At 70.4% G+C, this 26564-nt stretch overlaps 1 protein-coding gene across 3 annotated transcripts in view; it reads left to right on the forward strand.

The window, feature by feature from the left end:
* ATG4D (autophagy related 4D cysteine peptidase) overlaps window positions 1-26564 on the forward strand; it is a 33156-nt gene that overhangs the window by 1840 nt on the left and 4752 nt on the right. The window contains exons 1-3 of one of the 3 annotated variants that reach the window (XM_075917770.1): window positions 22569-22726; window positions 23908-24211; window positions 26359-26442. In XM_075917770.1, coding sequence (XP_075773885.1) covers window positions 23995-24211; window positions 26359-26442 — 301 coding nt within the window. In that variant the 5' untranslated portion in view covers window positions 22569-22726; window positions 23908-23994. Of the gene's footprint in view, window positions 1-22568; window positions 22727-23907; window positions 24212-26358; window positions 26443-26564 lie in introns of those variants that run through there. The other 2 variants (XM_075917771.1, XM_075917772.1) reach the window with 2 other exon arrangements.

A 26564-nucleotide genomic window follows, 5' to 3' on the forward strand; every position in this document is an offset into this window, starting at 1 on the left:
CCCCGACCTCAACCCACAGCCCCTCCTGTCCCAGCCTGGGCTCCCTGTTCCCCCAGTGCCCCCCAACCTCAACCCACAGCCCCTCCTGTCCCAGCCTGGGCTCCCTGCTCCCCCAGTGCCCCCCAACCTCAACCCACAACCCCTCCTGTCCCTGCCTGGGCTCCCTGCTCCCCCAGTGCCCCCCAACCTCAACCCACAGCCCCTCCTGTCCCAGCCTGGGCTCCCTGCTCCCCCAGTGCCCCGACCTCAACCCACAGCCCCTCCTGTCCCAGCCTGGGCTCCCTGTTCCCCCAGTGCCCCCCAACCTCAACCCACAGCCCCTCCTGTCCCAGCCTGGGCTCCCTGCTCCCCCAGTGCCCCCCAACCTCAACCCACAGCCCCTCCTGTCCCTGCCTGGGCTCCCTGCTCCCCCAGTGCCCCCCAACCTCAACCCACAGCCCCTCCTGTCCCAGCCTGGGCTCCCTGCCCCCCTGTGCCCCCCAACCTCAACCCACAGCCCCTCCTGTCCCTGCCTGGGCTCCCTGCTCCCCCAGTGCCCCCCAACCTCAACCCACAGCCCCTCCTGTCCCTGCCTGGGCTCCCTGCTCCCCCAGTGTCCCGACCTCAACCCACAGCCCCTCCTGTCCCTGCCTGGGCTCCCTGTTCCCCCAGTGCCCCGACCTCAACCCACAGCCCCTCCTGTCCCTGCCTGGGCTCCCTGCTCCCCCAGTGCCCCCCAACCTCAACCCACAGCCCCTCCTGTCCCTGCCTGGGCTCCCTGCTCCCCCAGTGTCCCGACCTCAACCCACAGCCCCTCCTGTCCCAGCCTGGGCTCCCTGCTCCCCCAGTGCCCCCCAACCTCAACCCACAGCCCCTCCTGTCCCTGCCTGGGCTCCCTGCTCCCCCAGTGCCCCGACCTCAACCCACAGCCCCTCCTGTCCCAGCCTGGGCTCCCTGCTCCCCCAGTGCCCCCCAACCTCAACCCACAGCCCCTCCTGTCCCAGCCTGGGCTCCCTGCTCCCCCAGTGCCCCCCGACCTCAACCCACAGCCCCTCCTGTCCCTGCCTGGGCTCCCTGCTCCCCCAGTGCCCCCCAACCTCAACCCACAGCCCCTCCTGTCCCTGCCTGGGCTCCCTGCTCCCCCAGTGCCCCGACCTCAACCCACAGCCCCTCCTGTCCCTGCCTGGGCTCCCTGCTCCCCCAGTGCCCCCCAACCTCAACCCACAGCCCCTCCTGTCCCTGCCTGGGCTCCCTGCTCCCCCAGTGCCCCCCAACCTCAACCCACAGCCCCTCCTGTCCCTGCCTGGGCTCCCTGCTCCCCCAGTGCCCCGACCTCAACCCACAGCCCCTCCTGTCCCAGCCTGGGCTCCCTGCTCCCCCAGTGCCCCCCAACCTCAACCCACAGCCCCTCCTGTCCCTGCCTGGGCTCCCTGCTCCCCCAGTGCCCCCCAACCTCAACCCACAGCCCCTCCTGTCCCTGCCTGGGCTCCCTGTTCCCCCAGTGCCCCGACCTCAACCCACAGCCCCTCCTGTCCCAGCCTGGGCTCCCTGCTCCCCCAGTGCCCCCCAACCTCAACCCACAGCCCCTCCTGTCCCTGCCTGGGCTCCCTGCTCCCCCAGTGCCCCCCAACCTCAACCCACAGCCCCTCCTGTCCCAGCCTGGGCTCCCTGCCCCCCTGTGCCCCCCAACCTCAACCCACAGCCCCTCCTGTCCCTGCCTGGGCTCCCTGCTCCCCCAGTGTCCCGACCTCAACCCACAGCCCCTCCTGTCCCAGCCTGGGCTCCCTGCTCCCCCTGTGCCCCCCAACCTCAACCCACAGCCCCTCCTGTCCCTGCCTGGGCTCCCTGCTCCCCCAGTGCCCCCCAACCTCAACCCACAGCCCCTCCTGTCCCTGCCTGGGCTCCCTGCTCCCCCAGTGCCCCAACCTCAACCCACAGCCCCTCCTGTCCCAGCCTGGGCTCCCTGCTCCCCCAGTGTCCCGACCTCAACCCACAGCCCCTCCTGTCCCAGCCTGGGCTCCCTGCTCCCCCAGTGCCCCCCAACCTCAACCCACAGCCCCTCCTGTCCCTGCCTGGGCTCCCTGCTCCCCCAGTGCCCCCCAACCTCAACCCACAGCCCCTCCTGTCCCAGCCTGGGCTCCCTGCTCCCCCAGTGCCCCCCAACCTCAACCCACAGCCCCTCCTGTCCCTGCCTGGGCTCCCTGCTCCCCCAGTGCCCCCCAACCTCAACCCACAGCCCCTCCTGTCCCTGCCTGGGCTCCCTGCTCCCCCAGTGCCCCCCAACCTCAACCCACAGCCCCTCCTGTCCCTGCCTGGGCTCCCTGTTCCCCCAGTGCCCCGACCTCAACCCACAGCCCCTCCTGTCCCAGCCTGGGCTCCCTGCTCCCCCAGTGCCCCCCAACCTCAACCCACAGCCCCTCCTGTCCCTGCCTGGGCTCCCTGCTCCCCCAGTGCCCCCCAACCTCAACCCACAGCCCCTCCTGTCCCAGCCTGGGCTCCCTGCCCCCCTGTGCCCCCCAACCTCAACCCACAGCCCCTCCTGTCCCTGCCTGGGCTCCCTGCTCCCCCAGTGTCCCGACCTCAACCCACAGCCCCTCCTGTCCCTGCCTGGGCTCCCTGCTCCCCCAGTGTCCCGACCTCAACCCACAGCCCCTCCTGTCCCAGCCTGGGCTCCCTGCTCCCCCTGTGCCCCCCAACCTCAACCCACAGCCCCTCCTGTCCCTGCCTGGGCTCCCTGCTCCCCCAGTGCCCCCCAACCTCAACCCACAGCCCCTCCTGTCCCTGCCTGGGCTCCCTGCTCCCCCAGTGCCCCCCAACCTCAACCCACAGCCCCTCCTGTCCCTGCCTGGGCTCCCTGCTCCCCCAGTGCCCCAACCTCAACCCACAGCCCCTCCTGTCCCAGCCTGGGCTCCCTGCTCCCCCAGTGCCCCCCAACCTCAACCCACAGCCCCTCCTGTCCCTGCCTGGGCTCCCTGCTCCCCCGGTGTCCCGACCTCAACCCACAGCCCCTCCTGTCCCAGCCCTGGGTTTCTCCTCCCCCCACTGTCCTGCTGCTCCCCTCGGTCTCAGCCAGAGTTTTCCCCCTCGCTCCCGGGGAGTGGCTGAGATTCCTGGGGGCCCAGTTCGGAGGCCGCCCTGGCTCTGGGGCGCTGCCAGCTGCCCACTTAGGGACGCTCGGACGGCTCCGCGTTGGGCTGGCAGCGCCTGGCCAGGGGAACAAAGCCCGATTCAGGCAGGTGGCCGGGGCACTGGCTGTGCCTAATGGGCACACAATGGGGATGGGTCCTACGGGGTGAATTGGTGGGCAGGGGGAGGGCACACAGCCTGGCACCCTCCTGTTCTCCTGCCCGGGTTGTCTGGGGCTCCCGTGGGAGCCGGGGTCTGAGGATTTCAAAGCACCATTGGGACAGCAGGTCTCTCTGTGCCCTGGTCACTACGGCACCTGTGGGGGCAGCAGTGAGAGCCAGAGCATAGACCCCAGAGGCAGCCGCATCCTGGGCAGGGGGCCCCATACAAACAGCCCCTGCCCCACCCCAGAGCCAGCTGCATCCCCGGGCAGGGGGCCCCGTACAAACAGCCCCTGCCCCACCCCAGAGCCAGCTGCATCCCCGGGCAGGGGGCCCCGTACAAACAGCCCCTGCCCCACCCCAGAGCCAGCCGCATCCCCGGGCAGGGGGCCCCATACAAACAGCCCCTGCCCCACCCCAGAGCCAGCTGCATCCCCGGGCAGGGGGCCCCGTACAAACAGCCCCTGCCCCACCCCAGAGCCAGCCGCATCCCTGGGCAGGGGGCCCCGTACAAACAGCCCCTGCCCCACCCCAGAGCCAGCTGCATCCCCGGGCAGGGGGCCCCGTACAAACAGCCCCTGCCCCACCCCAGAGCCAGCCGCATCCCCGGGCAGGGGGCCCTGTACAAACAGCCCCTGCCCCACCCCAGAGCCAGCTGCATCCCTGGGCAGGGGGCCCCGTACAAACAGCCCCTGCCCCACCCCAGAGCCAGCCGCATCCCCGGGCAGGGGGCCCCGTACAAACAGCCCCTGCCCCACCCCAGAGCCAGCCGCATCCCCGGGCAGGGGGCCCCGTACAAACAGCCCCTGCCCCACCCCAGAGCCAGCCGCATCCCCGGGCAGGGGGCCCCGTACAAACAGCCCCTGCCCCACCCCAGAGCCAGCCGCATCCCTGGGCAGGGGGCCCCGTACAAACAGCCCCTGCCCCACCCCAGAGCCAGCCGCATCCCTGGGCAGGGGGCCCCGTACAAACAGCCCCTGCCCCACCCCAGAGCCAGCCGCATCCCTGGGCAGGGGGCCCCGTACAAACAGCCCCTGCCCCACCCCAGAGCCAGCCGCATCCCTGGGCAGGGGGCCCCGTACAAACAGCCCCTGCCCCACCCCAGAGCCAGCCGCATCCCTGGGCAGGGGGCCCCGTGCAAACAGCCCCTGCCCCACCCCAGAGCCAGCTGCATCCCTGGGCAGGGGGCCCCGTACAAACAGCCCCTGCCCCACCCCAGAGCCAGCCGCATCCCTGGGCAGGGGGCCCCGTACAAACAGCCCCTGCCCCACCCCAGAGCCAGCCGCATCCCTGGGCAGGGGGCCCCGTACAAACAGCCCCTGCCCCACCCCAGAGCCAGCCGCATCCCTGGGCAGGGGGCCCCGTACAAACAGCCCCTGCCCCACCCCAGAGCCAGCCGCATCCCTGGGCAGGGGGCCCTGTACAAACAGCCCCTGCCCCACCCCAGAGCCAGCCGCATCCCTGGGCAGGGGGCCCCGTATAAACAGCCCCTGCCCCACCCCAGAGCCAGCCGCATCCCTGGGCAGGGGGCCCCGTACAAACAGCCCCTGCCCCACCCCAGAGCCAGCTGCATCCCTGGGCAGGGGGCCCCGTACAAACAGCCCCTGCCCCACCCCAGAGCCAGCTGCATCCCTGGGCAGGGGGCCCCGTACAAACAGCCCCTGCCCCACCCCAGAGCCAGCTGCATCCCCGGGCAGGGGGCCCCGTACAAACAGCCCCTGCCCCACCCCAGAGCCAGCTGCATCCCTGGGCAGGGGGCCCCGTACAAACAGCCCCTGCCCCACCCCAGAGCCAGCCGCATCCCTGGGCAGGGGGCCCTGTACAAACAGCCCCTGCCCCACCCCAGAGCCAGCCGCATCCCTGGGCAGGGGGCCCCATACAAACAGCCCCTGCCCCACCCCAGAGCCAGCTGCATCCCTGGGCAGGGGGCCCCGTACAAACAGCCCCTGCCCCACCCCAGAGCCAGCTGCATCCCCGGGCAGGGGGCCCTGTACAAACAGCCCCTGCCCCACCCCAGAGCCAGCCGCATCCCTGGGCAGGGGGCCCCGTGCAAACAGCCCCTGCCCCACCCCAGAGCCAGCCGCATCCCCGGGCAGGGGGCCCCGTACAAACAGCCCCTGCCCCACCCCAGAGCCAGCTGCATCCCCGGGCAGGGGGCCCCGTACAAACAGCCCCTGCCCCACCCCAGAGCCAGCTGCATCCCCGGGCAGGGGGCCCCGTACAAACAGCCCCTGCCCCACCCCAGAGCCAGCTGCATCCCCGGGCAGGGGGCCCCGTACAAACAGCCCCTGCCCCACCCCAGAGCCAGCCGCATCCCTGGGCAGGGGGCCCCGTACAAACAGCCCCTGCCCCACCCCAGAGCCAGCTGCATCCCTGGGCAGGGGGCCCCGTGCAAACAGCCCATGCCCCACCCCAGAGGCTGGCAAGAGGTTCCTGGCTCAATCTCACCCTCCCAAACCCACAAGTGCAGGGGCATCGCCCCCTTCTCGGCTGGGCAGGGGCGTCTTGCCCCCCCCGCCCAGCACTGCCTGCTTCCTAACCTCTAGCCCTCGACCCCACCCCCTCTTGGGCATGCCCCCAGCTCTGCTCTCCCTCCCCCCATTCTGGGCTCTCCCCATGTGGCTCTGGGCCCCAACTGGCCCTTGTCCCCACCCCTCAGTGGCAGCTGCCAGAACTGGACAGGATGGGCAGAAATGAGGGGGCTATGACCCATGTCTAGACCTCAACCTGGATACCCCCCAGCTGCTCCCTCAGTCTCATGGCCCCTCAGTCTCTACCAGGGCTGGGGGGGGGGCATGTTTGCCATGATGTTGTACTTAAAAGAAGCACTCGGGATCTTTTTCAAGGGGACAAGGCAACACGCCACATTTATTGATCACACATAGAATAATCAACACTTATCATATGCACATGACACATCACACTCATGCTCTCACATTCACACACATTCACACACATTCACACGCATTCACACGCATTCACACGCACGCACACGCACACGCACACGCACACTCCATCTTGTTACCAAAAGTTGCTCCCCCTCACTGCACTGGCCAGGTGAGTTAGGTGGGGGAGGGGTGGAGCCGATCCGGATCGATGCTCCCATGTTGTCAAGAGGAAAACCCGGGGTCCCTCTGCAAGACGCCTCCTATTTCTCCCTCTCGTGCAGCCGGTTAGTCATCAAGGGGCCTTTCCTCACGCTGCTCCAGAGAGAGCTTCCAAGCAGGGGCAGGTGACCGTTCTGCGGGGCCCCCCTTTGCCACGGCGCATGCGCGGGGCTTTCTGAAGCGCGGGGCCCGGGGCAGCCGCCCTGCTCGCCCTGCCCTATACCTGCCCCTGCTTCCAAGGGCGGCACTTGCTGCTGGACTCCCGAGGCGTCTGTCTGTCCAGTCTTAACGAGCTCACTTTGCAGGGATTGGCTTGGGTCTGGCTCCCAGCCCTCTGCTGCTGGAGGGGCTCCCCTTCCGTTCCCCATTCTCAGGGACGGGCAGAGCTCAGAGACAGGTTTCCTCCCAAGATCTATGTATCTTAGGAGAAACGTTCCGGAGATTCTCTAAGACACTGAACAGAGACAGATCGACAAGGACGAGATCTTAATACCAAGTCTAATGCCGCTATTCTATCCTATCACAGGGATTGCTCCACATTGTGGGCAGCTTCTCTGCCGCGTGATGCCCTGGGCTGGTCATTACGTTCCCCCCTGGGCACAGATGGATCCATCCGGGGGCCCTTGTGTGCCCTCATACAGGGCCAGCCCCCCCCAAGCGAGGGTGCTATCGGCCCCAGCTGCACAGCCTGGCACCCGGCCCTTACGTCCAACCGGTTCATCCCCACTGGGCTGGGCCTGCCTGTCTCCTCCCTGCCAGACAGGCCTGGACCCGCTTCTTTGGGTGCCAGCACCCAGCCCTTCCCACCCCGGCCGGGCCTGGTGCTTCTGGCTTGGGGGGTGGGGCTGAGCGCCAGGACTCCTGGGTTCTCTCCCCAGCCCTGGGAGGGCAGTGGGGTCTAGTGGGTAGAGCTCAGGAGCGTGCAGGAGTCTGGCACATGGGGGCACAGCCTGGTGATCCCACAGGAGCCCGTCCCATGGTGCTGGGTTGTGGGAACCGCCCGGGGCACAGGCAGCTGCCCAAGCACCACGTACCTGTCAGGAGAGACAGCCTGGCGGCTGAGCCAACAGCCCCCGGGGCTGCTCTGTGGCTCCGGCCCGAGCCCTGCCCCAGGGCTCCCCGGGGCTGCTCTGTGGCTCCGGCCTGAGCCCTGCCCCAGGGCTCCCCGGGGCTGTGGGAAGTGGAGCCCCGTGGCCCCACCCTCCCTGGAGAGCCCTGCACCCTGAAACCTAATGGCACTGGCGCAGGGCAGCCTGCTCACTGCTCTGGGAGGTGGGGGTGGCTAGGGGCTCGTGCAGGGGGCTGGGAGCCCAGGGAGGAGAGCGGGGTCTAGTGGGTAGGGTAGGGGCGGGGCCCGGAACTCCTCGGTTCTATGCCTAGGTCTATGCCGTGCCTCAGTTTCCCTGTGGTCACTGTGCACGGAGCTGCCGGGCCGCCCTAGGCAAACCCAGTGTTGTGGGCTTTGCTCTACGTTGGGAGGGGGGGGCTTCTCCCCCCTGCACAAACACAGAGAGATCAGGGCCCCCATGTGCCTGTTGTTTGAGTCTCAGCCCGGGCCCCCAGGGCCCCAAGCCACCTCCCGCCAGCCTGGGCCCAGCGAGCCATCAGGGCAGCACCGCGAGGTTGGGGCTGATCCTGTCCCACCGAGCCACAGACACAGGCCAGCGCTGCGCAGAGAATCCGCCAGGACGGAGCTCAGGGGACCGGCCCCTCCACTGCCCCCAAGCCCCCTCCCCCACCCACAGGCTTGTTAAAGCCAGAGCCAGGGCTCTGTGCTCATGGCCACTGTGTGGGCACTTCCTGGGGCTGCCCAGCCAGCGCCACCCCAGGGGAATTCCTGCCACGTGCGGGGCCTTTCCAGCCCTGCCTGCCGCCAGCTCAGGGCAGCGGGGCCCAGCCTGCGATGAAGTGGGACAGCTGGGAGGGACAAACAGGAACCCGGCTCAGCCCAGACCCCGTCCCGCCCTCTGGGCCTGCGCCTGGCTGGGAAAGATCCCTCCCCCAGCCTGTCCCCCAGGCCTGGGGCCGGATTGGCACCGGCGCCCCCCCATACCCTATCCCTGCTCCCCTTAGCCAGCCCCCCAGGACGGCTGCCCAGTGCCTGCCCCTCCCAGGTCCCAGCTTTGGGGGCAAAGTCCTGGCTCTGAGTGGGGCAGCCAGCCGGGGCTGCTGGGAGTGAGAGGCAGACAGCGGGGACTGCTGGGGGGGTGTGATTCCTCCGGAGCTGAGCGCCCCAGGTAGCAGCCCCCCCTCCAGTGCCCTGCCCTGCTCCGACCCATCCCGCCTCCAGCCTCCTCTGTGACTGGCCCTGACCCTGGGATCCCCCATGGGGCTGGAGCAGTGGGGGCAGGGCTGCCTCCCAGGGGAGAGCCCCCCCACTGAGCTGTGCACGTATCTCTCCGCAGCCCGGCGCCCCTTTGGCTTCAGGTGCAGGTTGAAGGCTGGGCCCTTCCTTGCTGTAGCACCCAGACACCTCAGCTACAGCCCAGCACCCCAGGGGCTCTGAGGAGCAGGCGCAGCAGGGCCAGGCGCAGGGCCCCGTCGTGCCAGGCGCTGTGCGCACTTTCCTTCAGGCGAATTTCTGCTCCTCTGTCTCCATGGGGGGCTGCTGCTTCTCCTTCCAAGCCAGGCCCCCCCCAGCAGGGTGGTGGCTGCTTGCGACTGCTGGCCTCGGAGAGCAGTCCACGAACCCCTCCCCCGTCACGCCGCCCCGAAAGCCCAGCTCAGCCCCACGCAGCCCGGTCTGGAGCCATCTGTGTGGCAGCCACACCCCTAGATCCGGCCGAGAGCGGCAGGGCCCCGGCAGCCAGTGCTCCGGGACGCCTGGCAGGGCCGGCCCCAGGCGCAGCCAGCAGGACCCCTCTCCCGCTGCGGGGCCCGAAGGCGCCATTGGCTGGCGCTTGGCTCCCCAGACCCTCGCCACGGGGGCTCGCCTACCCCTGCCCTCCAGGCAGCAGCGTGGCCGGGCTGGCTCCCTGCGAGCAGGCGGAGCTGCCAGCTGCACAAGGCGCGGCCAGGCCCGGCCCAGGCACGAGGGAGCCTCGTTGTGCAGCCCAGCCTGCTCCCGCAGGGGCACGGCCCGCGGACACGCGGCGCAGGACAGAGTCCCGGGGGCTGCAGGGACGGGAGCGGGGAGGGGGCTCGGGGAGGAGCCCAGAGCCCGGGGCAGGGCCGATGGGGATTCGGAGCCAGGGAGCTGCCCGCTGCAGTTCGTGCCCTCCGTGCCCAGGGAAACGGGGCGTTTTCTGCAAATGAACAAGCCCCCACCTGGCCCCCGGCCGCCCTCCCTGCACCTAGGCAGCCCTGCAGGGGAACTGCTCAGCCCACAGGGCTAGGGCCTGCCACAGGGGGCTTCCTGGGCCCTCTCCATGCTGGGATCTGGGCCCCAGGCCGGAGGGGCAGCCCCCTCCTGGAGAGGAGGCAGGCGGACACAGCACTGGACGCCTGGGCCCCGTTCCTGTCTGCCCGGCCTGCTGGGTGAGACCCTTCCCCCCGGTTCCCATCTTTGGGGCAATACTGCCCCCCCGCAGCCGGGGGAGGGGAACGTGCGTGGCCGAGGGGGCTGTTTCGGCCACGCTGCCCAGACTGGAGACCGGCGGGAGTTTTGCCCCCGGCCCCAGGGAAGGGCCTGCAAGGCCCAGGCTGTTCCGCTTGCACAGGGCAGGGAGGGGGCGACGGCCAGACGGGGGGGAGGCTGCTGCTAACACCCGTGTCAAGGTGAGAGGCCATGAGGCAGCCCGGGGTCCCAGCGAGCGTGTGGTGCCTGGGCTCAGCCCTGCAGCCCGCGCTGCATGCAGAGCTGTGCTGGGCCTGAGGTTAACCAGGGGGAGCCCGGCTGCCTCTGCAGCTCCTGGCGGTGCTGGGAAGCAGCTCTCACACCTCCCCAGCTGCGGCTGCGGGATCTGGGTGTGGGGGCGCGTCCGGGCGAGGTGCGAGATTGGGTGCAGAGCTCGCCTCCTTCTCAGGAAACGCAGCGAGGTCGACAGAGCACAGCCAGTCCCCCCCGAAATCCCAGCCCCCTCCCCAGGGGAGAGTGCAGGCTCCGGGCAGCGTAGAGCCGGCTCAGCCCCTTCCCCGGGCTCCGGGCAGCGTAGAGCCGGCTCGGCCCCTTCCCCGGGCTCCGGGCAGCGTAGAGCCGGCTCGGCCCCTTCCCCGGGCTCCGGGCAGCGTAGAGCCGGCTCGGCCCCTTCCCCGGGCTCCGGGCAGCGTAGAGCCGGCTCGGCCCCTTCCCCGGGCTCTGGGGGGAAGTGCAGGCTCCGGGCAGCGTAGAGCCGGCTCGGCCCCTTCCCCGGGCTCCGGGCAGCGTAGAGCCGGCTCGGCCCCTTCCCCGGGCTCCGGGCAGCGTAGAGCCGGCTCGGCCCCTTCCCCGGGCTCCGGGCAGCGTAGAGCCGGCTCGGCCCCTTCCCCGGGCTCCGGGCAGCGTAGAGCCGGCTCAGCCCCTTCCCCGGGCTCCGGGCAGCGTAGAGCCGGCTCGGCCCCTTCCCCGGGCTCCGGGCAGCGTAGAGCCGGCTCGGCCCCTTCCCCGGGCTCCGGGCAGCGTAGAGCCGGCTCGGCCCCTTCCCCGGGCTCCGGGCAGCGTAGAGCCGGTTCGGCCCCTTCCCCGGGCTCTGGGGGGAAGTGCAGGCTCCGGGCAGTGTAGAGCCGGCTCGGCCCCTTCCCCGGGCTCCGGGCAGCGTAGAGCCGGCTCGGCCCCTTCCCCGGGCTCCGGGCAGTGTAGAGCCGGCTCGGCCCCTTCCCCGGGCTCCGGGCAGTGTAGAGCCGGCTCGGCCCCTTCCCCGGGCTCTGGGCAGCGTAGAGCCGGCTCGGCCCCTTCCCCGGGCTCCGGGCAGCGTAGAGCCGGCTCGGCCCCTTCCCCGGGCTCTGGGGGGAAGTGCAGGCTCCGGGCAGTGTAGAGCCTGCTCGGCCCCTTCCCCGGGCTCCGGGCAGCGTAGAGCCGGCTCGGCCCCTTCCCCGGGCTCCGGGCAGCGTAGAGCCGGCTCGGCCCCTTCTCCGGGCTCTGGGCAGTGTAGCCGGCTCAGCCCCTTCCCTGGGCTCCGGGCAGCGTAGAGCCGGCTCGGCCCCTTCCCCGGGCTCCGGGCAGGGTAGCCGGCTCGGTCCCTTCCCCGGGCTCCGGGCAGGGTAGCCGGCTCGGCCCCTTCCCCGGGCTCCGGGCAGGGTAGCCGGCTCGGCCCCTTCCCTGGGCTCCGGGCAGCGTAGAGCCGGCTCGGCCCCTTCCCCGGGCTCCGGGCAGGGTAGCCGGCTCGGCCCCTTCCCCGGGCTCCGGGCAGGGTAGCCGGCTCGGCCCCTTCCCCGGGCTCCGGGCAGGGTAGCCGGCTCGGCCCCTTCCCCGGGCTCCGGGCAGGGTAGCCGGCTCAGCCCCTTCCCTGGGCTCCGGGCAGCGTAGAGCCGGCTCGGCCCCTTCCCCGGGCTCCGGGCAGGGTAGCCGGCTCGGCCCCTTCCCCGGGCTCCGGGCAGGGTAGCCGGCTCGGCCCCTTCCCCGGGCTCCGGGCAGGGTAGCCGGCTCGGCCCCTTCCCCGGGCTCTGGGCAGCGTAGCCGGCTCGGCCCCTTCCCCGGGCTCCGGGCAGTGTAGCCAGCTCAGCCCCCTCCCCTGGGGGAAGTGCAGGCTCGGAGTTTCCCAAGGCCCGGAGGAAGAAGGAGGAAGCAGCTCAGGAAGCCCATGCGTCAGCCGGTGGCAGGGTGCTCCCAGAAACGGCCTCACCAGGGCCTGGGAGCCAGGACTCCTGGGTTCTGCTCTGGTGCCCTCGCCGGGCAGACAGCGTGTCTGGCCACTGTCCTGGGGAGCGTCAGGGCCCCTGGGCCAGGGACATCCCTGCTGCTCGAAGCTGGCGGGGGCTCCAGAGCCAAGGCAGCCTTCTTGGAGGGGGCAACAAACTTCCTCCTGGCAGCGGATGCAGCTGAGCTGCCCGCAGGCTCTGTGACCTGGGCTCAGGCCACGCCAGGCCAGAGGTGGCCCAGCTGGGGGCCTGTCAGCTGCTCCAGGGGACACCCCCAGGGAACTGTGCTCCACCCCTTCCAGGAAAGCTCCAGGGCAGACGTTTCAGGGGGAGGGGGTGTCCCCTGGCACTGCCCCCAGGTAGAACAGGGACTGTCCTCGTTTTACAAAGGGGAAACTGAGGCACAGAGGAACTAAGTGACTCCCTATGGTGACACTGTAGCATGGGAGGAATAGAACCCACAAGTCCTGACTCTGCCCCTGCACTAACCACTAGACACCACTTCCTGCCCAGAGCTGGGATAGAACCCAGGAATCCTGGCTCCCCAGCCCCCCTGCTCTAAGCACCAGACCCACTTCCTCGGTCCAGTAGAGAGGGGGATCTCTGTGCCTGGCATGGGGCTGGCTCAGGACAACAGCCCCCTCCTCCCCAGGGATAGGGCAGACGTCCCCAAATCCACTAGGCCATGGTGCTGCAGAACAAGGGCCCTTGGTCAGACCCCGGCCAGGGCCATGCAAGCTGCCCCCCCCCAGCACTGACCCCACCCTCACCAGAGCAACACACCTGCAGGCCTCCAACTACCTGAGCAGGGGGCGGGGCCTAAGCTTTGCACAGGCTGCGCCCACTGGGCTGGGGCCAAGCCAAGGGGATGCAAGAGGCTGGTGGCCGGGGTGCTGGCGTTCAAGGCTGGCTCAGGCGCAGCTGGGTCCTGGGGTTTGTCCTGACTCCAGTGAGCCTCAGGCCTCCCGTGTCCTTGGCTGCCCGGGTCCCCCAACTGTGCTGGGAGAGGCCCTGGGCTGAGACCCCCCAGAGGGCCCTGGGCTGGGCGGGCAAGAGCTGTTGGGGGGCATTCCATGGGGCACGCCTGGGCATGGCAGCAGCCTTCCTCCCCCTGCACATGGGGAGGGGACAGAACTGTCTGGATGCTGCAGCCTTGGGGGCTGGATCCCAGCACCCTGCCCCACAGGCCGGCAGCCTGGCCCTGCGTGTGAATCCCCCCAGCCGCTGGCAGCCCTGCGTGGAGCTGGGAACCGGGTGCGGAGGTGCCCTGGCACCGCCTGCTCAGTGGATGGGCGCAGGGCCGTGCCAGCCGGCCCAGCCACCCCACCCCCGTCCGGCAGCGCCTGCTCCCGGTGCCCACGCTGGCGCAGAGATAAGGGTTTAGCAGCCGGCGGCCTCCGGCCGAGCTCCCGGCTCGCTGGCTGGCAGGAGGGGACTGAGGAGCCGGAGGACTCAGGCGGTGGGAAAGTGCGGGCGGCCCCACCCCCAAACCAGGCCTTGCCTGGGGGCAGAGGGGCTCTCCCAGTTCTGCTCGGGGCCAGTGGAAAGGGGCACCCAGGGGCTCAGGTAAGAAGCGTATTGGGAGGGAGCATCACAGGCTCCGCCCACGCAGCAAACCCCGCCCACTCCAAAGGCACAATCAGTGCAGACTGGGCAGCTCTGAGGGGCATCGGGATTCCCCAGGATCCTCAGCTGGGACCTCTCAGGCCCCTCCCACTCGTAGTGTCACCCACAGCCAACTGGTCCAACCCATGTGTTGCTCCGCCCCCTTCCCCGCCGGTCCGAAGGGGGCGGAGCAACGCGCCCAGGCTCTCTGCAGACTCAGGCTCTAGCTGATGTTGCGGGGGCTCCCCTCCCGCCCATGCCCCGAGCCACAGACCCCTCTTCCCTCCCGGAGCCAGGACTAGAAGATTGAGCCCAGGAGTCGGGCTCCCAGCATCCCACTGGAAAGCCCGTTCAGCCGCGCCCGGGGGCAGCAGGGAGCCGGCCTCTGATCTGACAACAAGAGCTGAGCCCAGGGGGTGGTGGGCAGAGGGGGAGGCTGCCTCACCCCCCGTCTGGCCCGATTGCTCCCCCCGCCTCTTCTGCGACTGGAGCAGGGGGAGGCGGGATGGGAGGTGACCCCGCGCTTGTGTCACTGACCGAGCGGGCACCTGGGGGCAGAGAGGGGCGTTGGATTGGGCAGGCCGGGTGTCTGTCAAGTGAGGAGCACAGGGGTGCTTGGGGGAGGCTGCAGGGTCCTTGCGCCCCTCACTCTGCAGCCCCTGGGGCTGCTTCGCCCCCTCCCAGCAATGCATGAACGCCAAGCGCCCCCCGGGCGGGAAACTCCCTGCTGTCCACACGCCTGCCCTGCGGCTGACACAGCTGTTTCTGGCTGCTCACGGGCCTGGGCGAGTGCGCCGTGCAGCCAGCCCTGAGCGAGGCGACGCCCCCGGGCACTACGGGGCCAGGTGGCATGAGGGCAGCAGTGGGCGTGGGGGTCCTGGCTCTCAGAGGGCGGTGCCCCTCCTACTGGCCTCTCTCTGCCCCTGCCCCACCTGTTCCCAGCGCTCAGGAGCAGCTGGGCTCAGCCACCCCCAGGGCTCAGCTCCTCTTCCTGCTTCTGCATGTCCCGGAGCTGCTGCGTTCCCACGGTGCCCCCACCCACGCCGGGCCAGCTGAGAGGCGCTGGGGCATCCCCTGCAGGGGCAGCAGCCTGCCTGACTCACCCTTTCCAAGGGGGGTGGCCTTGGCACCGCGAGGGGGGGCTACAGCCCCCTCGGCTGGTGAGAGGCCATGTCAGCGCCATGCTCTGCACGGTGCCTGGCGTTCCGGTTCCCAGCTGCGCCCCTGGGCCCCTGGCTGGCTGGCGGGAAGAAGAGCCAGTCTCTGTTTGCGCGGCTGGTTGCCCAGCAGTAACTAGCACTTTGCCTTCCCTGGTTTGTGTCTTGGCAGCTGGGCGAGATTCCTGGAGAGATGGAGAGAGCCCCTCTTCCCCCGCTCCAGCCCCCTTCCAAGGCCTGCGTGTTTCTGGGAGGGGGGATGAGGCTAGTCCCAAAGGAATGCAGCTTCCCACAGGCACCTGGAAGCGGAGCAGGAGTGGGTGGGGGGCAAATCCAGGGGTGGCAAAGGGGATCTGAAAGCTTCCAGGACAGCTGAGATGTAGAGATACAAGCCGGGAGAACCCCGGGCGGGGCTGCAGGGGCTGTGGGTCGGGGGTGAGGGGCACTGGCGGAGCTGGGGGGAGCCCAGGGCCAGGCTGGCAGGGGCTGCGGGTCGGGGGCGAGGGGCAGCGGCCGGGCTGGCAGGGGCTGCGGGTCGGGGGTGAGGGGCAGCGGCCGGGCCAGCAGGGGCTGCGGGTCGGGGGCGAGGGGCAGCGGCCGGGCCGGCAGGGGCTGCGGGTCGGGGGTGAGGGGCAGCGGCCGGGCCGGGCCGGGCCGGCAGGGGCTGCGGGTCGGGGGCGAGGGGCAGCGGCTGGGCCGGGCCGGCAGGGGCTGCGGGTCGGGGGCGAGGGGCAGCGGCTGGGCCGGGCCGGCAAGGGCTGCGGGTCGGGGGCGAGGGGCAGCGGCTGGGCCGGGCCGGCAAGGGCTGCGGGTCGGGGGCGAGGGGCAGCGGCTGGGCCGGGCCGGCAGGGGCTGCGGGTCGGGGCGAGGGGCAGCGGCCGGGCCGGCAGGGGCTGCGGGTCGGGGGCGAGGGGCAGCGGCTGGGCCGGGCCGGCAGGGGCTGCGGGTCGGGGGCGAGGGGCAGCGGCTGGGCCGGGCCGGCAAGGGCTGCGGGTCGGGGGCGAGGGGCAGCGGCTGGGCCGGGCCGGCAGGGGCTGCGGGTCGGGGCGAGGGGCTGCGGGTTGGGGCGAGGGGCAGCGGCTGGGCCGGGCCGGCAGGGGCTGCGGGTCGGGGGCGAGGGGCAGCGGCTGGGCCGGGCCGGCAGGGGCTGCGGGTCGGGGGCGAGGGGCAGCGGCTGGGCCGGGCCGGCAGGGGCTGCGGGTCGGGGCGAGGGGCAGCGGCTGGGCCGGCAGGGGCTGCGGGTCGGGGGCGAGGGGCAGCGGCTGGGCCGGACCGGCAGGGGCTGCGGGTCGGGGGCGAGGGGCAGCGGCTGGGCCGGGCCGGCAGGGGCTGCGGGTCGGGGGCGAGGGGCAGCGGCTGGGCCGGGCCGGCAGGGGCTGCGGGTCGGGGCGAGGGGCAGCGGCTGGGCCGGCAGGGGCTGCGGGTCGGGGGCGAGGGGCAGCGGCTGGGCCGGACCGGCAGGGGCTGCGGGTCGGGGGCGAGGGGCAGCGGCTGGGCCGGGCCGGCAGGGGCTGCGGGTCGGGGGCGAGGGGCAGCGGCTGGGCCGGGCCGGCAGGGGCTGCGGGTCGGGGGCGAGGGGCAGCGGCTGGGCCGGGCCGGCAGGGGCTGCGGGTCGGGGGCGAGGGGCAGCGGCTGGGCCGGGCCGGCAGGGGCTGCGGGTCGGGGGCGAGGGGCAGCGGCTGGGCCGGGCCGGCAGGGGCTGCGGGTCGGGGCGAGGGGCAGCGGCTGGGCCGGGCCGGCAGGGGCTGCGGTTTGCAGAGACTCTGCCCAGCAAGGCAGGAAGCTCCCAGGCTGTGACTCTGAAGGGAGGGAGAGGGGCTCCCCCGACTGCCCTTCCCAGCCCAGCAGGAATTCCCGGCCCAGGCCGGGCTGGGGCAGCTGGCGGGAAACATCCCAGCCCAAGGGCGAAGCAGCTGGGTTTGCAGGGCTGCTCCCAGCCGCTCCCCGCCCTGGGAAGGCTCCAGCTTCTGGGCTGCAGCCCTGGGCTCCCTGGCCCTGCAGCTCAGCGGCTCTCACCCCGCCCCAGGCTGGACCCCGAGCCAGGGCTCCTGGCAAAAACCGAATGTTCCATCCAGCCCCCCGCAGGAAGAGATGGATCAGCCCTGCTGGGGTGGATCTGCTGGGAGGGAGGGCGGACTTGCCCGTGGAAGATCAGGGTTGGATCTGCCCGGGAGGTGGGGGGGGTGGATGGGATCTGCCCAGGGGGGGAGGGGGCTGGATGGGATCTGCCCAGGGGGGGAGGGGGCTGGATGGGATCTGCCCAGGGGGGAGGGGGGGATGGGATCTGCCCGGGGGGCTGGATGGGATCTGCCCGGGGGGGTGGATGGGATCTGCCCGGGGGGGAGGGGGCTGGATGGGATCTGCCCGGGGGGGAGGGGGGGATGGGATCTGCCCGGGGGAGGGGGCATTTTTGCAGCAAAACGGGCCACGTGCTGCACCCCTGGGAAGGCCAACTCCTCCGCCTCCCGGGGGATTTCTGTGGCTCTCACTGCCGAGGCAGGCAGGCTGCAACGGGGCCTCGTGTGAGACGGGTCTGGCAGGGCCTCCGCATTCCCCAGACGCCCCAACGCGCAATTGCTGGGAAGAAAGCCCTCGGCCACCGCAATGGTTTCTGTAGGACCTACAGGAAAAGAAGGGCCAGTGCTCCTGTGCTCCCCCTGCTGGCTGCTCGCACTGATAGGCCCCGTCTGCAGCGGTCCCTTCCTCTGGGGTACCCAGGGCACTCTGGGGGCCTGACGTGACCCAGCCCTGCCGAGGGCTCCAGGAGGTCCCCGGCCGTGTCTGTGGGGATCTCGTTCTCCCGGGGACGAGGCACGCAATGCAGCAAGGCCAGGCTCAGCCACACGCTGCCCAGACCCCTCCCCCAGCGCCGTTAGAGCCCGACCACAGCCCCCCCCGGGTAAGGAGGGGGCACCTGGCCTGTGCAGGCTGTGGGCGGCCTGCCAGGCACTGGGCTGAGGGCTGGGAGGCCTTGCGGCTTTGGGCTTCTGCTTGGAAACAAGAAAAGCTGATTTCAGCTCTTCTAAGACACCTCAGATTGGAGGGTGGAGTTAAACTGAGCAGCTGGGGGGGAGCGAAGCCACAGGGCCCTGCAGGAGGAGCCCTGGAACCAGAGACGCGGGGGACCAGCTGCTCGGCAGTGCCAGGGGCTCATGCCCGCCTCCGAGGGGGAGCGTGAGGCTGGAGCCATGGGCAGGGCAGGGGTGCAGCACGACAGCCCACTGCTGGCTCTGGGCGGGCAAGGGGCCCTGCACCCCATGGCCCGGCTCTCAGGAGGAGGGGCTGGCTTGCTACGCTCAGGGCAGCCCCAGGCTCCAGAACAAGCTGGGCACCGAATCTGGCCCCTTGCCCACGTGGGACTGGGACCAGCGGGCTGGGGTGAGTGGGAGGGGGCACTGCATACCCTGACCGATCTGCCCCCCGGTCCCTGCAGTGTCCCGCCTATGCTGCCCTTGCCCCAAACAACTGGGAAGCAAAGCAGCCCCCCCTTAACCTTTGAACCCACCCACTGGGGCTGTCGCCCCCCCCCCCTTGAACCTGGCCTTGGGCTCAGCTCAGCCAGGCTGTCACTCCTAGGGCGGCTCTTTCCCAGCGAGGTGCCCTGGGCCAGGTGTCGGTCACGGCCGGGCACCGCAGCACACGCCCCCTCTTGTGCACCAGTGGTGAGTGCACAGGGACTGCGAGTGGCCCTGCCAAGGGGGGGCCTGCACAGACACCGAAGGCTCCCGTAAGCGTTTGCCCCGTTGCTGTGGCGCCTGCCCTCTCTGGGGCGTAGGGGGTGGCGAGTGTGACAAAGGGGGGACTGCATGCGAGTTCTAGTAACCCCGTGTGTGTGCCTCAGTGTCCCTGGGCACTGTACTGATGCCTTGATGGGGATGGGAGTTTTGGGGGGACAGCCTTCTGCTCCCACACAGCGGCCCACGCGCTTCGTAACCTCCACCCGGGAGGGGAGCGAGCAGGTGACACCTTGTGCCCGGGATGCAGGACAAAGGTGGGAGGAGGGGCTGACTGGGGACGGGGACCGGGAGCTGGAGCTGGCTTGGGGGGCAGAGAGGGGGGTCTGGGCCAGGCTCTGGGCCCCTCTCCTCAGGCTGGGCTGCGCTGGCTGCTCCTGGTCCCTGTGCTGACCAGTCTGCTGCGCTAGGTCCCTGGGAACCAAGAACCCTCCGGTGCTCCCTGCCGGCTGGGCTGCCTGGCTGCGGATGGGGGGAGCGCAGAACCCCGGCAGGGTCAGGGATGCAAGTGGCTACTGGTCGCTGCCCCGCTGCCTCTATCAGGCGGCTCCTACTACACTTACAAGGCAGAGCGGCAGGTTAGCTCCTGGGGCCGGGAGCTCGCCCCCCTGCAGCGCCGCACTCCCCCCTTATCGACCAAGTCCACGGAAATGCCATCGACTACTCGACCGGCTGATTAAACGTCACTGTGGACCCGGCACCCTGGGGCGTGTCACAAGCCCTGTGCTCCGCAAGGAGCCACCGCTGAGCCACGGAGGGGACGTCTGCGCTGCGGCTAGGCCCCCAGGGCTGGCCCCTGCCAGCCGCCCGGGGCCCAGGGGCTGTTCAGGGACAAACCCTGAGACACTGGAGCACGTAGCTCTAGTCTGGTGGAGTGTGACCCCTGCTGCCTGCAGCCGGTGTTGCACCCTTCTGGGGCGCACGGCTCTTCGCTAGGGCTGCACATCTTGGCTGTTTGCTGGGGCCCAGGCCTGGCACAGGAGGGGACGAGCGCCCCCTAAAGGGGAAAGGCCCCATTCCCCACCCCACAGCCAGAGCTCCTCCCACCTGAGGCTGGCCTAGCACCAATGGCACAGAGCTGGAGAGCTCCAGCCCATTTCCTTACCCAGCCTCCCTGAGTCTGCGCTGGATTCCGGCAGTGGCCCTGTGCATCTCCCCATATGCCACCCGCCCAGCTCCCTGTGCCAGACACATCACCCCTGTGACGGCGCATTGGGGTCCCCAGATCCTGCACCCCCGGAGCACCAGAACAGTCTCCACCCGCCCGCAGAGCAGAGAGGGGTTTATTGCGTTTCCAGAACGGCCCAGCACAGACGTGATGTGGCAATAGGAGGGGGGCAGGATGCCCCAGACCCCTTAAGGCGGGTGCCTGAGCCCCTAGTCTTCAAGCCCCCCCCCCCCAGGCTGTCTCCATCATGTTTCCAGCCCCAGACTCACTCTTCCTCTCCCCACGTCCTTCCTTTGTTCCCTCCTCCTTCCCTCCCCCAAGTCAGAACCGGTCTGTGGGCCGTGCTCACAGACAGGGCCAGTAGGGGACAGCCCAAGCCTAGCGACCAGCAAGATACCCCCCAACATCACCCCCCCTTAGAGGCAGGATCGGGGAGCCAAGGTAACATGCCCTCCCCCTTGTTCCCAGTCCCTCCATTTCTAGCCTGCTTTGCCCCGCTCTTAGCCAAGTGCCGAGCCTCTCCCAGCCTAGGAGAGGGGCGAGTTCTGATCTGCCTGCTGGGCCCTGGCGACCAGAGACATGGGCCAGGAGCACCTGACTCAGCTGTGCTTCTGGGAGAGGGCAGAGCTGAAAACCACAAGGAGGCAGCTGATTTTGAGAGAACACACGGGTGGGACCTCAAACCACCCATAGAACCTGCATGGAACCCGGCACCCAAGACGCTGCCATGTAAAATACACAACCAGCTGCCTTGCAGTGTTAAACCACTCGACAGCTCAGTACCAACACCACAGAGCATGGATTAGCCCTGCTATGAGGTGTATGGCGGCAGTGCCTGGGAGCCCAGCCATGGGACCCCACTGGGCCAGGTGCTCCGTGGTATTTCTCAGGTGCGGCATGGCAGTGCCCAGAGCTCCAGCTGTGGCACAGACACAAAAACAGGGATGGCCCCCTCCCTGCCCGGCACCCCGCACTGCTGCATGTTCCAGCCTAGTTCCCAATGCGGTCTGTGGACAGCACGCTGGGGCTGGGCCGTGTGGCCAGTAGTCTGCCTTGCGATGACAGGGACCCTCATGCACCATGCACAGATCGGCCGGGCCCCTAAGCCTGGGAACTGCATGGGTGCCCCAGGACAAGGGACCCTCTCTCCTCGCTGGGGCTCTGCTCCCTGGCTGGCTCAGGGAGCAGGCTGCACCCCAGTGGCACTGGCAGCAGCCCAGCCACGGAACTGCCACAGGCGGCAGCATCCTCCGACCCCTCACCCCGACCCGCCAGCCCACGTCACCTCCGACCCCTCCCCTCTGACCCCGCCAGCCCACGTCACCTCCGACCCCTCACCCCCGACCCCGCCAGCCCACGTCACCTCCGACCCCTCCCCTCTGACCCCGCCAGCCCACGTCACCTCCGACCCCTCACCCCCGACCCCGCCAGCCCACGTCACCTCCGACCCCTCACCCCGACCCCGCCAGCTCACGTCACCTCCGACCCCTCACCCCCGACCCCGCCAGCCCACGTCACCTCCGACCCCTCACCCCCGACCCCGCCAGCCCACGTCACCTCCGACCCCTCACCCCGACCCCGCCAGCTCACGTCACCTCCGACCCCTCACCCCCGACCCCGCCAGCCCACGTCACCTCCGACCCCTCACCCCCGACCCCGCCAGCCCACGTCACCTCCGACCCCTCACCCCCGACCCTGCCAGCCCACGTCACCTCCGACCCCTCCCCTCTGACCCCGCCAGCCCACGTCACCTCCGACCCCTCACCCCGACCCCGCCAGCTCACGTCACCTCCGACCCCTCACCCCGACCCGCCAGCTCACGTCACCTCCGACCCCTCACCCCCGACCCCGCCAGCCCACGTCACCTCCGACCCCTCCCCTCTGACCCCGCCAGCTCACGTCACCTCCGACCCCTCACCCCGACCCGCCAGCTCACGTCACCTCCGACCCCTCACCCCGACCCGCCAGCCCACGTCACCTCCGACCCCTCACCCCGACCCCGCCAGCCCACGTCACCTCCGACCCCTCCCCTCTGACCCCGCCAGCCCACGTCACCTCCGACCCCTCCCCTCTGACCCCGCCAGCCCACGTCACCTCCGACCCCTCACCCCGACCCCGCCAGCCCACGTCACCTCCGACCCCTCCCCTCTGACCCCGCCAGCCCACGTCACCTCCGACCCCTCCCCTCTGACCCCGCCAGCCCACGTCACCTCCGACCCCTCACCCCGACCCGCCAGCCCACGTCACCTCCGACCCCTCACCCCGACCCGCCAGCCCACGTCACCTCCGACCCCTCACCCCCGACCCCGCCAGCCCACGTCACCTCCGACCCCTCACCCCGACCCCGCCAGCCCACGTCACCTCCGACCCCTCCCCTCTGACCCCGCCAGCCCACGTCACCTCCGACCCCTCACCCCCGACCCCGCCAGCCCACGTCACCTCCGACCCCTCCCCTCTGACCCCGCCAGCCCACGTCACCTCCGACCCCTCACCCCTGACCCCGCCAGCCCACGTCACCTCCGACCCCTCACCTCTGACCCCGCCAGCCCACGTCACCTCCGACCCCTCACCCCGACCCCGCCAGCCCACGTCACCTCCGACCCCTCACCCCGACCCCGCCAGCCCACGTCACCTCCGACCCCTCCCCTCTGACCCCGCCAGCCCACGTCACCTCCGACCCCTCCTCTCTGACCCCGCCAGCCCACGTCACCTCCGACCCCTCCTCTCTGACCCCGCCAGCCCACGTCACCCCTGTGGCCCTTTAGGCTCAGTTGACCTTTGACCTCCGAGCTGCGCCGGGCAAAGCCGCTTCCGGTGACGTGCGGCGCTGGGGGAGGCGCTTCCGCCCGGAGGAGGGCGGCCGCTTCCGGGTTCTGGCCCGGAGCTAAGATGGCGGCGGCGGGAGCCGCTGGGGCCCCTCCGGGGATGGAGTGAGCAGCGCAGCCGGCCGGGCCCGCGCCCCGAGGCCGCCCAGGTGGGGGGCGGGGCCGGGCAGGGGGGCGGCGAGTGGCCGGAGCTGCCGGGGAGGGGCCTGGGCTCTGGGGGGGGCCTGGGCTCTGGGGGGGCTGGGCTAGGAGGGGGCTCTGGGGGGGGCCTGGGCTCTGGGGGGGGGCTGGGCTAGGAGGGGGCTCTGGGGGGGGCCTGGGCTCTGGGGGGGCTGGGCTAGGAGGGGGCTCTGGGGGGGGCCTGGGCTCTGGGGGGGGGCTGGGCTAGGAGGGGGCTCTGGGGGGGGCCTGGGCTCTGGGGGGGCTGGGCTAGGAGGGGGCTCTGGGGGGGGCCTGGGCTCTGGGGGGGCTGGGCTAGGAGGGGGCTCTGGGGGGGGCCTGGGCTCTGGGGGGGCTGGGCTAGGAGGGGGCTCTGGGGGGGGCCTGGGCTCTGGGGGGGCTGGGCTAGGAGGGGGCTCTGGGGGGGGCCTGGGCTCTGGGGGGGCTGGGCTAGGAGGGGGCTCTGGGGGGGGCCTGGGCTCTGGGGGGGCTGGGCTAGGAGGGGGCTCTGGGGGGGCCTGGGCTCTGGGGGGGGCCTGGGCTCTGGGGGGGCTGGGCTAGGAGGGGGCTCTGGGGGGGCTGGGCTAGGAGGGGGCTCTGGGGGGGGCCTGGGCTCTGGGGGGGCTGGGCTAGGAGGGGGCTCTGGGGAGCAGGGCGGAGCGGTGGCGAGCAGCCTGGCCTGGAGCTGCCAGGGCTGTGGAGGGGACCGTGGGGGGATTCCCCCGACCCAGATGCCTGGCTCAGGCATAGGGTGTTGGGCGGGGGGCACCAGGGAGTCCTGGGCTGGGCTGTGACCTAGTGCGGCAGGGAGCTGCGTCTCCCTGTGTGGAAAGAGGTGGGAGTGGGGCGAGGTCCCTGCCTGGGGAGGGGTGGGGCAGGAGGGTGCTGCGAGGAGAACGGGCTCTAGGAGAAGTTTACGAACCGCCTGGCGCTCCCCTGCCTTGGTGTGCTGCGCTGACTTGCTGCCCCAGTGCCTGGCTTTGCTCCCTGGGCCTCCTGCTCACCTGTGCTGTGTGGAGCAGCCCAGCCCATGTTAAGTGCCCTTCTCCTGGAGCAAACATGGAGGGGCGGGGTGCAGGCCTGCAGGAAGCAATGGGAGGGGGGTTGCTAAACAGGGGCATCTGAATGTCACTGCTGCCCTGAAAATGCCCCCTTGTCTCTGGTCGCTCAGCAGCTCTGCTTTCCGGGCAATGCCTGCGCCCTCGTGCCCCGGCCCTGCCGCCCTGCGAGCGCCGCCTGCGCCCCTCCTGCCTCCTAAATGAATTCCGTCTCACCTGCCTCAGTGCAGTACGTCAGCCAGGACGAGCGGCACCATTCGGACGGCAGGAAGCTCTTTAACCCCAGGGCCGGGAGCCAGGACGGGGGCTGCAATGGGCTGTTTCCCGGGGGGGCGCCAAGTGGCCAGCCCAGCGAACCTGACGAGGTGGACAAGATCAAAAGCAAGCTCCTCTCGGCCTGGAACAACGTGAAATACGGTGAGCGTCCTGGGCGCCGCCCGGCTCACTGGGTGCGGGTGCTTGTCGCACTGGCCGTAGGGGCAAGGAGGCCTGCGTCCTGCTCCTGGGTGCGCCCCAGAGCTCGGTGTGCCAGCGGCGCGGAAGAGAGGGCGAGGCTGTCGCTTGGCGGTGCTGGAATGGTGGCTGCCCCAGACCACGCTGGCGCTGACTCTGCTCCTGGCCGCTGGGCTGCTTGGCCTGGGGTAGCTGTGCCTGCTGCCTGCCCCTCTGGCCAGGCGTGTGATGGCAAAGGGGCCGTCTGTGTGTCTGTGTTAACAGCCGGGGAGCAGGGCTGCAGCTTCTGGTTGTGGGGGAGCAGTCCATCCAGGCTGATGTAAAATCCCGGTTAACCGGGGGGGGGGTGAGCTGCTCCGCCGGGCCATGGGTGAACTACCCCCCAAGCCGCACCTGATAAGGGTGATGTTTACCGGTTAACCATTCGCATCCCTCATGCCTGGATGCTGCGGCAAGCCTCGGCTAATGAGCAAGCCAGGCCTTGCTGTTTGTGAGACGGCTCAGCTCTCGCTGGGTTTGACCCGAAGGCTTGTCTCAGTCCAGCCGGATCAGGGACCTCGAAACTCCAGCTCCAATCCCAGCCCCGACACCGATGCCCTCTGGGGCCCAGAGCAGGTCACTTAGCCCTGTCTGGTGAAGTGCAGCAGCCATACAGCTCAGCCCCAGTCCCAGAGGGCGGTGAGGATCAATCCGGTGCCTCTGCAGCTGTGTAGCACGAGGGGTGCTCAGCGTGTCTTGCCCAGACATAGGGGTTCCCTGGGGTAACGGCTGTACGTCGCCCCGTCGTTCATGCTGTTTCTAACCAGGACAAGTTCTGTTCTGAGCAGGGAGCAGGAGCCACACCGTGTGCCCGACGCAGCTGGGGAGGGCTTCTCTCCCTGTAACTCAGTCACTTCCCGCAGGGCCACGGCTCCTCCAGCTCGCTGCTTGGCTGGAAGGTACCTGCCCCCCCCGCTGGCTATGTGTCGGCCACGGAGAGCTGACCTCAGCCGACCCTCCTGCTCCGGACAGGCACTTTATCTTGCTGATAAACTTTGCAAGGCTCCTGCTGCATCAGCACGTCGGCGAAGGGCGGGGCTGTGTCCTGCGCTCCTCTGGGTCACACGCTGGCAGCGGGGGGAGGGAGGGGGGACCTGGAGGAATCCTCTGCCTACTGGGAGGCTCTGGGCGTGCTGTGTGACTCCTGCGCCCTGGGCATCCGGGCCAGGGGCTAGTACGAGGGTGTCTAAGGCAGTCCTGGAAGAGGCTTCCACAGGTGGAGGGGGCCAGGGGGGCTCATAGGGAGCCTGCTGCAGCGAACAAGAGAGCTGAGAGGCCCCCGGCATATCCAGCGCTCTCCTGGCTGCGTCCCTGCGGCTCCGCGCTGGAGAAGGCAGGTCGGAGCAACGCCCCTTGTGTTGGGAGGGGCAAAGCGCTTCCTTCCCGGGGGGGTTTCTCCTGCATGGCCAGGCCTTAGCCCTTAGGGCAGAGAGCGCTGTTGGGCCTGGCAGGGGAGCTGAGCCCCTTGTAGCTAAGGACAGAGACCGTGGTCTGTCTGGGAAGCCAGTGCAGAGCATGGAGACGTGGCCCAGTGCTGCAGTGGACGTGGCTGTTTTGAGCCACCTGCTGCTCTCGCCGCTCCAGCAGGGGCCTTCCCAGGCGAGGTTCTGCACGCGCCCCTTTCACCTCCCCAAAGGGCTGGAGCCAGGAACTCGTGGGCGGGCCGTGGCCTGGCCCTGAGGGCCGGAGCGGAGCATTCCGGAGGGCTGGCTGGGGTTTGACTGGCGAGCCTGGAATCAGTGGCTTTCTGTGCCCCAGGATGCTGCTTTTGTCTCCTTTGCGTGGCACCACGAGCACAGCCACGGGGACGTGGGCCCGGGCAGACCTGTCTGGGATCCCTCCCAAGCTGCGTACGTGGCGCCCGTCGGATCAGGCGCAGTTGAGGGCGTGGTGGTGAGGACAGGAGCACGTGGCCAGCGAGGGCGGCCCAGCCACGGCCTGGCTGTGGGGACGCAGCGGGGGGTTGCACGGGCTGCAGGAGGAAGGGGCTGGTTATCTGAGAGTCAGGGCCTGGGAATGGGAGCGAGGGCAGACGGGAGGGTGCTCAATTCTCTCTGCCTCTCCCCTCCCAGGGTGGACGGTCAAGACCAAGTCCAGCTTCAGCAAGCTGTCCCCTGTGTATCTCTTCGGCCACGTCTATCGCTTCGAGGTGGAGGGTGAGTCGCCGGGTTAGCACTCAGCTCGGCCTCCATCCCAGCTTGCCAGGCGCCTGCCCTGCCGGAGCCTGGGGCTTCTCCGTGCACCCTGTCCCAGCTGGGAATGCAGCACTGGCCAGGAG

The sequence above is a fragment of the Pelodiscus sinensis genome, unplaced genomic scaffold, assembly GCF_049634645.1.
Source record: "Pelodiscus sinensis isolate JC-2024 unplaced genomic scaffold, ASM4963464v1 ctg101, whole genome shotgun sequence".
In the NCBI taxonomy this organism is placed as follows: Eukaryota; Metazoa; Chordata; order Testudines; family Trionychidae; genus Pelodiscus; species Pelodiscus sinensis.